This window comes from Triticum urartu, chromosome 6A (assembly GCF_056163025.1).
Source record: "Triticum urartu cultivar PI428250 chromosome 6A, HENAU_Tu73, whole genome shotgun sequence".
In the NCBI taxonomy this organism is placed as follows: Eukaryota; Viridiplantae; Streptophyta; class Magnoliopsida; order Poales; family Poaceae; genus Triticum; species Triticum urartu.
In genome coordinates this window covers 497,762,657-497,773,307 of record NC_141878.1, presented here as the reverse complement: position 1 = coordinate 497,773,307, position 10,651 = coordinate 497,762,657, and the positions used below count along the sequence as shown (strand labels likewise).

At 45.3% G+C, this 10,651-nt stretch overlaps 2 protein-coding genes across 2 annotated transcripts; one reads left to right on the top strand and one right to left on the bottom strand.

Annotated features, from left to right (window-relative positions):
- The first annotated feature begins 1,282 nt into the window (after positions 1-1,282).
- Positions 1,283-3,454, top strand: LOC125514379 (large ribosomal subunit protein eL31). Its single transcript, XM_048679688.2, has 2 exons — positions 1,283-1,476; positions 2,996-3,454. The coding sequence occupies exons 1-2, from the start codon at positions 1,385-1,387 to the stop codon at positions 3,273-3,275; spliced, it is 372 nt and encodes a 123-aa protein (XP_048535645.1). The 5' UTR covers positions 1,283-1,384; the 3' UTR covers positions 3,276-3,454.
- A 398-nt stretch (positions 3,455-3,852) lies between these two features.
- Positions 3,853-7,004, bottom strand: LOC125514377 (putative glucosamine 6-phosphate N-acetyltransferase 2). The gene is made up of 2 exons (XM_048679687.2): positions 6,436-7,004; positions 3,853-4,576 (listed from the first exon to the last, which is right to left on the bottom strand). Exon 1 carries the CDS (start codon positions 6,944-6,946, stop codon positions 6,455-6,457), a length of 492 nt encoding a protein of 163 aa, XP_048535644.1. The 5' UTR covers positions 6,947-7,004; the 3' UTR covers positions 3,853-4,576; positions 6,436-6,454.
- Between the last annotated feature and the right edge of the window lie 3,647 nt (positions 7,005-10,651).

Here is a 10,651-nt window from a genome sequence, read left to right as displayed (position 1 = left end):
TATACTTGTGGGTCATCAGTGCCCGATGGGTGATGCGAGTGCAGGTGGCGGGGCAACTGTCTTGCCCCGGTGGGATTGCGACTCGTGTGGCAACGATAATGGTGGCTTGAGGAGCAGAGTCGATGCTAGTCCTTCGTCATCGATCGTTCGACGTGTACTTCAGTGAGAAGTCGGAGCTGTAGCGTTGCGGGGCAATGCAGTGACAACGATGGAGGTTGATGTGCAGTTCTAGCTATGTTGGAGCAAGGCGTGTTTCTTTCTTTTACGAGTCTGTGGCCGAAGTCGGAGTTGGCTAGTCCTCGACGCGTTTGGCCGACTGTTTAGCATAGGCCGACTTTGTTCTCATGTGTCGTTCGTTCGGAGTCGTCCCAATGAGTCGTCCGTGAAGAAGTCGAAGTCGCTTGCTCGAGGAGAAGTGATGACGATGGCATTGTAGGGAACCTCGACGGTGTCCTCTTCTCGGCAGTGTGTGTGGGTCCCGTGGGCAGTCAAGTCGGCGGGTGCCCTTTATTGTGGGCATGTTATAATGGTTTTAGCCCGGGTTTCCATTCATTAACCGGGCAATTCTCTTCGACCCTTTTTAATGAATCGGGCTGTAAGGAACCGCGTTTCAAAAATATATTTAAAAAGTAAATCTTACCTCTACATATTTGACTCTTAACTTCAATTTGATTGCAGCGGTACAAGAGTCACTCACCGTGTGCATTTTGTTACATATATTTTCTGTTAAGCCTTGTTGAATGCCATGCTAATATCAAAATTCTAAAGCATCAATGGGCATATTGACCAGTTGACTAATTGAATGAAGCAAGTTAGACTGTTCGCTCCATAAAAAGAATAGTTCAAGAGGAATAATAGCAAATTGGACGATTTGCTTCCTCTCAATTTCCAATCCTATCCTCCAAAAAAAGTTTACCTAGTGTGTCGAAATAATTAACAATTCAGCCGTACCAATTTTGGGCCATGGCCTAAATCTTGGCTTTTGCTTAGATTTTTTTCCTGATTTGACTATGCTCGTTGGTCAACGTTATTCCATTTTTCCAGCCAGAATTCGCCAAATTATGTGGAGAGAAACATTAATCAAACTATCGGCAACAAAGTTTTTGGTGGAATTCGCTTGGGCCCAAAACCAAACACACTAAAATTTCATAACAGATTCACTGACAAAAAGAAAGAAAAAAACATAGCAGATGGACGAAGGGCCTACTGAAACGGGCCGTCACGAAACATCCCGGAGAGGCCCAGTCAGCCAGCAAGCCCTAATTTCCCCCGCTATAAAGCCGCGACCCCTTGCGACCTGCCGTTCCCCACTAGGGTTTATCTCCTCTCGCCGCAGCCTCCACCGAAGCCAAGAGAGGAGCAGGGCGAAAGGAGGCCGTCGGAGATGTCGGAGAAGAAGCGCGCCCCCGGCCCGCGCAAGGACGAGGTGGTGACACGCGAGTACACCGTCAACCTCCACAAGCGCCTCCATGGATGGTATACTCCTCCCTCCTCACCCGCCCCCTCCATTCCCGAGCTCCGCGCTCCCGGTAGATCCGCTAGTCAGATTCCGCCTCCGGGCTTCACGGGGTGTCGCCATGGCGCTTACGGGCCCTCCTGGTGGAGATGCTGGTGCGAAAGGTTGCTGCCTGCGAGCACTATGTGGGCTCGTGAATGGCTGTCACACCTGTATGGATCGAAATCCTTCCAGCTAGATGATACTAGGGATCGCATGACCGAGCGGTATCCCGATCTCTTGGATTCTGCTCTTGTATCTGACCCCACATTATTTTCACGTGGATCTTCGATCTGTGCCATTCTATTAGGTGTTATTAATCGGGTATAGTCAGGTGTCTGCCTTCTAAATCATGTGGTTTCGCACAGTTACATGCCCGAGAGATTAACTCCGCTCATCGTTACACGTATGGCTTCTCTTGGTGCTACTATGTGTTCCATTTGGGCTGTATATTCTGCTTTCTATTTGTTTGTTTGTTAATCTAGTAAGTTTATTGATCAGTTGTGCCCGGACATAGTCAGGTATCTGTCTTGAAATTGTGGTTGATACAGTTACTTGTCCGGTACATTGATGTTGCTCATCGTTACATGTGTTGCCTCCATATGCTTTCACGTGTTCCATTTGGGCGCTACATTATAACTAAACATTATTATCTATTTGATCATATGATTTGCTCATTATGCCCGGTCATAGTCAGGTATCTGTCTTAAAACTGTGGTTGATACAGTTACATGCCTGGTAAATAGATGTTGCTCATCGTTACATGTGTTGCCTCCATATGCTTTCACGTGTTCCATTTGGGCGCCACATTAAAACTAAACATTATTATCTATTTGATCATATAATCTGCCCATTATGTCTGCTCATAGTCAGGTATCTGTCTTAAAATTGTGGTTGATACAGTTACATGACCGGTAAATAGATGCTGCTCATCGTTACATGTGTTGCCATCAAATGCTACCACGTGTTCCGTTTGGGCTCTACACTAAAACTAGATTTTATCATTTGATCTTTCTTGTCTATTATGCCCGGTCATAGTCAGGTATCCGTCTATAAATTTAGTGGTTGATACAGTTACATGCCCGGTACACAGATGTTGCTCATCGTTGCACTTGCTGCCTTCATATGCTGCCATGTGTTACATATGGGCTCTACATTGAAACTAGGTTGTCATTTGATCTTATAGATTGTCCATTATGCCCGGTCATAGTCAGGTATCTGTCTTTAAATCTTGTGGTTGATACAGTTACATGACCGGTACATAGATGCTACTCATCGTTACACTTGCTGCCTTCATATGCTGTCATGTGTTCCATTTGGGCACTACATTGAGATGAAATATATTTTCTCCACTTGCTTTGTTTTGTTTTGTGTTTTATATATTACATTTCTATGTTGCTTATGTCGTAATGTTTCATCTATCTTTCTCATGCTTTCTTTCTGGTTACAAAATCCTCTATTTATATCAATCACTAATGGTAGCTTCATTCTATTTAACAGCACCTTCAAGAAGAAGGCACCAAATGCCATCAAGGAGATCAGGAAGTTTGCACAGAAGGCCATGGGAACCAACGATGTCCGCATTGACGTGAAGCTCAACAAGCACATCTGGAGCAGCGGCATCAGGAGTGTCCCGAGGAGAGTCCGTGTCAGGATTGCCCGCAAGAGGAATGACGAGGAGGACGCTAAGGAGGAGCTGTACTCTCTGGTCACAGTTGCTGAAGTTCCCCAGGAAGGTCTTAAAGGGTTGGGTACCAAGGTTGTGGAGGATGAGGACTAAACCCCCTGTCTGTGGTATCGATCAGTTAGAACTTAATACATATCTGCTGAGAGCATATTGGGAAGTCTTGCTTTAGCTTATTGTTATCTACTGTTCATGATGTTCCATGACTTCTTGATAGAAGATTTGAGACGTTGGATATTTTGTTCAAGTGCTTGAAGTTTTGACTTGTTGTTTGACTCTGGTCGTTCGTCATTCCTTGTGATGATATTACCTTCGAGGCTGGTGAACTCCTTGCTAGGAACTTTATAGGTTTGAGACTCGTGGCAATGAGTTATATGCGCCTGGTAAACATCGTGTAGTTCTTGAAATGGTCCTGCAAAGCCCCATCGTGTAGGTTTGAGACTCGATCATGCAGGAAGTTTGTGTTAGGAATAGTTGTGGGATCCCTGGTTCCACTAACCACTTGGCAATTGTTTTGGTTCACGCTATCACATCTTGTTCATTGTCTCGTTTTCTTTAGATCTTCTCCGTCAGGAGCTTACAACCCCCTGGGGCGCAACAGTTGAAGCAAAAAAGCTTTACCCCCAACTTCCCATGTCAACAATGTTCAGTGTCCAGCAATTGAGGGGATGCGTCAAGCCCAATGTGGATGGATCATATGTAGAGAGCCATGGTACAATTGGGGTCATATGTCTGAGGTTATGACTACAAACATCATGCAAAAATAAACTAAAACAGCCAAAACCCATGTCTTCTTTGACAATCCAGGAACTGAAACAAAGGGAATCGAACAGCCAGCAAAGTACGCTGTCTTTTAACACCCCAACAGAAGACAAGATACACTCCTTTGGATGAGCTTCTAGCTTCCTTTGGGAGGCTTCATGGTAGAACCATGGTCTGGCTAGAATCCTTCCTAGATGATCTTGAGAATTCCCGTGTGGCAGATTATAATATGCCTAATGATTAATAAAGCCCACAAAGAGACCCTTTGTGGCTTCACACTATCATCGAGTTACACTGTTGTAAGCAAATGAGTCTACAAAGAGTGGTAATCATATTGACCTCGGTAAACTAGCCGACATGTTATTCTGAAGCCACTGTTTGATAGAGCATCTAACGTGCATGGTATAACATCCAGTTCGAATGGAGGGGAATGAGAGCTCAGCAGTACCAGCCCGTGATAGAAGTTTGTATTTTCTGGAAAAGAATTTAGCTCCAAGGAAGCTTCTCAATGGTCCATTGTGGTACTGGAAAATCAGCCAGGTTAAGAGCTGCCCCCATGACAGTACTAATTTCTTCAGAAGGGCTCCCAAGGACATAGATCAACTTTGATGGATCGACTATTAGCCATGAATTACCTGTGACAAGAAGATGAAGTTACGTATAAGATCTCAAAAGTATTTCAGCACATGTAATCAAACACCAAATGATCAAGTACAAACAAAACTAACATTATTTTTTATATACAGAGCAGGATTTTCAAAAAATAGAGTACTGGATGACAATATGGAAGCAAATGTTGCAGATCCTTATTCAACAAAACTAGAAGGTGGAACAATCGTATCTGATGTGACCGCTACATTGACCCTGTTAACTCCAAATTGAGTTGACTTGGAAACCAAATAACAATTGAAACAACATAATTATTTTTATCATGACCAAGGAAGTTGGTGTAAAGCAAACTAGAAGGTTATATTGCAAGATTTATATTTCCACACAACCTATAATGGGAAAAGAGATTAGCAAATGCCCACGATAGAAATTAGTTTCCAATAACTCTTCATGTAATGATTAACAAATTGGTTTCCAATAACCTTTTAGAAGTGCCGAATGCTGAAGGTGTTGAACTGGCTTGTAAGTTGTAATGTCTTGGGTACCAATTTAGCAAATTCAAATTGTGGTTGGGTTCCGAGTGGAGGATAGTACTCGCTCAGTCACATATCACCAGCAGAAAATGGAAGTGAAAATATAAGCCAATAAGCATTCCAGAAACCAAACCCATAAGCATCTGACAAGTCATCATCCACCAGTAATTGCTACTCCCTCCGTTCCAAAATATAGTACTTCCTCTATTCCCGTGCTTCAAGTTTGACCATAAATTTAACCAACGAGACCGACTGCGACGGAGCAAAAGTTATACCAGTGAATTCGTATTCAAAAGAAGTTTTCAACTATATAATTTTTTCTCCCGCCGCAGTCGGTCTCGTTGGTTAAATTTATGGTCAAAGTTGGACTTCGGAAAGTGCAGGCGCACTATATTTTGGAATGGAGGGAGTACTTATCATGTTCCTGCAAATGCACAGGCTATCTTGATACCGTCTCCAGGACCCTAGCAGTGTCACCCAGCTGCGTAGAACCATAATAGCATGCACTCCACAAAATGTCTCAAACCATAGGGTGATGCATGTTGAATATTTACACGGGGCATCAGTTGGCTAATCTCTAAAAGTGAAACCTCAAGAGTCAAGAGCCTCGGTACCAAAAGTTCTTTCAGCAACAATAACAGTACACTGTTAGACATGATTACCTTTATGACACAGAATTTGATTGAATAGGCATGATTATGTGTCTATGCTAGCTCATTTGGTAAATGCCTAGAAAGATTTGATTCACTATAGCAGCTCCTACCAGGTACTATGATGGTGTTATGGTTTACAATCTACAGTACTATGCATAGAACTTCATTCAGCTCTAACAGAAAATCCCCGGTTCACTTGTCTATGGTTGGCAAAGCTTAGCCCGACAGCTTTACTGACCGAAAGAACTAGTAGTAACTTTCAAGATTTACACTAGTAGGCAATGTTCAGGATATCGGTAACTGGTACCTTCAGGTGCTGAGTAGGGATAAATAGGGATAAATAGGCGAATCAGCAGTTAATCGGCTGATAAATCAGTTACTATCGGCTATTCGGTGACCCACCTGAGTAGCAATTAACTGACCGAGATGGCGATTAACTGGCCTATATTTGGAACATTATAGTAGCGACAGAATTATCGCTGTTATTTAACCAAGACAATATAGCACGGAATTTTCTTTTATGAACGCAGCAGAAACAGGCCAAAGCCATACAGCCACATGATAAAGTTGGGATTCCATAAAATAGCATTCTCAGTCACTAACACAGACAAGTTCAGAATAATGATATGATAACAGATTGCCACAGACAAAGGGATAGATGCGACGGGACAAAGAAATGCAGTCTCTGTTGCGCATTACCCCATGGATGGATCAGAATTCAGAAGTACACGGCCATCTGAACCCCCTTCTCCACGAAGCCGCATTTGGCGTAGTAGGCGCGCAGCTCCGGGGTGCAGTCCAGGATGACCTTGTAGCAGCCGGCGTCCTTCGCCATCTCCACGAGGCGGCGCACGACGCGGAGCCCGAGCCCCCGGCCGCGCGCGGCGGCGTCGACCACCACGTCCTCCACGTGCCCCACCTTGCCGCCGCCGCGGAGGAACTTGCGCTCCACGAAGAGGCACCCCGTGGAGAGGATCCGCCGCTCCGGAGCCGCGGCGGGGTCCTCGGCCACGAGGATGACGTGGTCGTCGCCGAGGGCCGCGAGGTCGGCGAAGCACGCGGCGAACTCGGACTCGGTGAGGTCCGGGCAGGAGGAGAGCTGGGAGAGGAGGGGTAGGAAGCCCCTCTCGCGGTCGGCGATCTCTAGGCGGCGGATTTTGACGGAGTCGCCGGTCTCGGTCGCTGCGGGTTCCGGCGAGGCGGATGCCATCTGGGTCCGAGAGCTCGGGACTGAAGCGGGTAGCTTCGGCAAGTGACGCCTCTTTTTCCTTGTGCCGCACGATGCGTGAGCCGTTGGATGGCGCATCAACGCCCTCGATTGGCCATGCCGATTTGCTATCAGTGCTACAAGTGCAAACAAAGCACGTGCAGGCTTAGAAGCCCCCCCTGGTTCAAGCTTAGTTGAAAAAAAAATAGAAATCTTCGACGCGATCATTCGCCTGACAATGACTTAGACACGACACGGACGAGAAAAAACAGAAGGGCAATTGAGAAAGACGAAGAGGGATAGAGGGGGAGAGGAAATCAAAGGATGTGTGTAAGGGTTGAACGTCATGGCGACAACCACCGCAAAAGGAAGAAGAAAAGGACCTGGAACAACAATGGATGGAGGGTTGAGGCTCCGGTGGAAGAGGGAGGCTGTCATGAGAACAAATGTAGGAGAAGAAGTTGTGTAGGGAGAAACAAATAATCATACCTTAGGGCACGTTTGGTTGCCCACGAAATCGCAACCAGGCCCAGTTGGGCCACGAAATGTGCATTTGGTTGCGCACATAGTGGGCTGGCTCGCATCCGCACGAAGCTTAAAGCAGCCCTCAGCCTGGCTCGTCATAAACTGTTGAATCGGCAGTTCCTAGCGAGTCAGAAACTGCCGAATCGTCCTTCACTCAGCCGTGATCCCCCTTCGTCGTCCTCGTCTCTGATGCCGGTAAGCAACATCGCCCGTCCCCTAAGTTATGTGTGTTGTTAGGCCGTTAGACAAGGTGTAGGATCGATTTTCCCATTGCTCAACGCACCCTCGATGTGGACTAGGTTATGGACGCACAGATGTGGTTGGTATTTCAAGCAGGAGCGCTGATAGCTATGATTCAGGCATGGGTCATGTTCATGCACAAGAGAGTTGTTCGTCGTGCCGAGAGACCTGTCATCAGATATGCTTCAATGCTTATGTAGGAGCAGGAGAGGATCGCCAATCTAAACTACATATACAACTGCAACGATACAGAGGCTCTATGGATGCTTAGAATGAAAATATCACCATTTGCCAGACTTGTTCAGACCTTCAGGACCAGGAGGCTGCTAGAAGATAGCATCCACACCACTGTGGAAGGGCAAGTCGCCATGTTCCTTCATATTGTTGGCCATAACCAGAGGTTCAGGGTTACCCACAACACGTTCAGGAAGTTAATGGAGACCATCTCAAGGTACTTCAAGCAAGCGTTGTATGTTGTTGGGGAGCTCAGAGGAGAGATGATCAAGTCACCAACTGGGCGGACTCCTACCAAAATTCACACAAGCCCAAGATGGTATTCATACTTCAAGGTGAGCACTGCAGTATGTAGTTCATTGCTTGATATGCTTGGATAGTTCAACGTGAGCACTAACACAATCTTGTATTGCCATTTCAGGATTGCATTGGGGCAATAGGTGGTACTCATGTTACTGCCAGAGTGCTGAGGTCACAAGCTGCTGCATTTAGGGGGGGGGGAGCACTACATAAGGCAGAATGTGCTTGCTGTTGTTGACTTCGATATGAAGTCCACCTATGTGCTGGCTGGCTGGGAAGGGTCAACACATGATGCTAACATACTGAGTGACAACATCAGTCGTCCTAATGGCATCAACATCTTCGATGGAAAGTTCTACCTAGGAGATGCTGGCTATGCATGTCGGCCAGGTGTTCTTCCACCCTTCAGGAATACCAGGTACCATCTGAACGAGTTCTCTGGTACGAACTACCCTAGGACTCCACAAGAGCTGTTCAATCTCAGACACTCCAGCCTTCGAGTAATGGTTGAGAGGGCATTTGGAGCTCTCAAGAACATGTTCAAGATCCTGGGCCATTCCACCCTTACCCTACCCAGGTTAAACTTGTTCTTGCATGTTGCATTCTGCATAACTGGATCCTGCAATGGGGCATTGACGAACTGGTGCCTGAGGAGGAAGAGGTGATGCCTGACGATCTTGACCTCGGTGGCCATGGTGTTGAGGCATTTGACAACGAAGCCTGGAAGAACAAAAGGCTGGAGTAGACACAGACAATGTGGGATAACAGAGGTCAGACAAGGATCTGAAGAAGAAGAAGAAGAAGAGCAAGAGCAGCAGCAGCAGAAGAGGAAGACGAAGAGGAACAACACCAGCAACAAAAGAGGTAAGATGAAGAGGAAGAGGAGGGATGATGAACTTTCCCCATTCAGCCATTTGGCTCTTAATAATGCGTACTGCCATCTTAATAATGCGTACTGCCATTTGATAGTAGCTATGAGGAACCGTAATTTGTTTCGTAGCTAGGAGTGGAACTGTTAATCGTGTGTGGTAAGGTCACCACTAGTGAGAAGTGGTGATAGCACCTAATGTAGGTTGCAATCAAACAACGTGTCCTATGTGCACCTAATTCTATGCGGCCAACCAAGCAGCGGGTCAAAATTAGTTCCCTCATGCAGCTAGCCTATATGCGAGCAACCAAACAATGTGCACTTGGTGGTTTATAGGTTGTTTTTCATCAGCCAGGCCCATCTAAGAAGTGTATGCAAAGACGCCAAAATCGGTGCGGGCAACCAAACGCATCCTTAGGGTTCCTTGTCCTTCGTGGACACCTAGTGAAAGCCAAGATACTCAACAAGACCAAAAACAATCAACCAAAAGTACAAACTAGTCAACAAGTCCAAAAGTAATCAACCGGAAGTCCAAGCACAATGTCATGGTCAACATGTCAATGAGGTTAGGAAATGAAAAGACAAAGTAAAAAAAGAAGACAAAGAGCAAAGGAGCCCAACTCTAGAAAAGCAGGAGAAGAACATCCTTCTTTGTGTTCTGCCGTCATTGTTGACTTTGTCCATTTGTTCTGCCTTCTCTTTTGACTTGTTGATCATGGCAATTTGCTTGGACTTTCGTTGACTAGCTTGAGCCTTATTGACTGATTTGGACTTTCGTTTGACCATCTTGGATCTTGTTAAATCGATTGGACAGATGTTGACTAGCCATGTAGGGCTAGGTGGGCTTCGGGATAGGACTATTTATTTTCCACCAACAAATATTATAGTAGCTATCGTAATGCTACTAAATCATTTGAAATAGAGGCCTTGGAAGATCTAAGTAAGCATTTCTTTTAAAGCTCATGAACAAACAAGATGCATATTACTCCCTCCGTTCTTAAATATTTGTCTTTTTAGAGAATCCAAATGGACTACCACATACGGATGTATATAAACATATTTTAGAGTGTAGATTCACTCATTTTGCTTCATATGTAGTCACTTGTTGAAACCTCTAGAAAGACAAATATTTAGGAACGGAGGGAGCATATGCTACAAACTCATAATGTCAACCAATAATCGATATGAAGAACCTTAAAAAGATCCTGATTTTACCAAAGGTGAAATGACAAATAGTTGACAATGTAGTACAACTTTTCCATCAATGATCTTACCCCTTGCAAAAGGATAGCTTTGGGCATTGAAATAGTATGGATCGAAAACATGGGGTGGCTTATATGTTTGACTGCTCAGAAGGAACCCGATGTTAGAAATATCCTGCTCCCCAAATTGAATCTTACTGTTGGGGAACACCTCCAAGCTCATCCGCAAGTAGTTGGTCGCATCAAAGAATGGGTTATGAAGAGAAATTGAGCCGACCGGGGCCTTGAATGACAAGAGCTTGGTCTTCATATCGTTTTCAAGTAGAAGATAGTACGATT

Coding starts and splice junctions, on each gene's coding strand:
- LOC125514379 (XM_048679688.2), top strand. CDS start 1,385: ATGTCGGAGAAGAAGCGCGCCCCCGGCCCGCGCAAGGACGAGGTGGTG. Junction 1,477..2,995: donor CACAAGCGCCTCCATGGATG/GTATACTCCTCC, acceptor TCTATTTAACAG/CACCTTCAAGAAGAAGGCAC.
- LOC125514377 (XM_048679687.2), bottom strand. CDS start 6,946: ATGGCATCCGCCTCGCCGGAACCCGCAGCGACCGAGACCGGCGACTCC.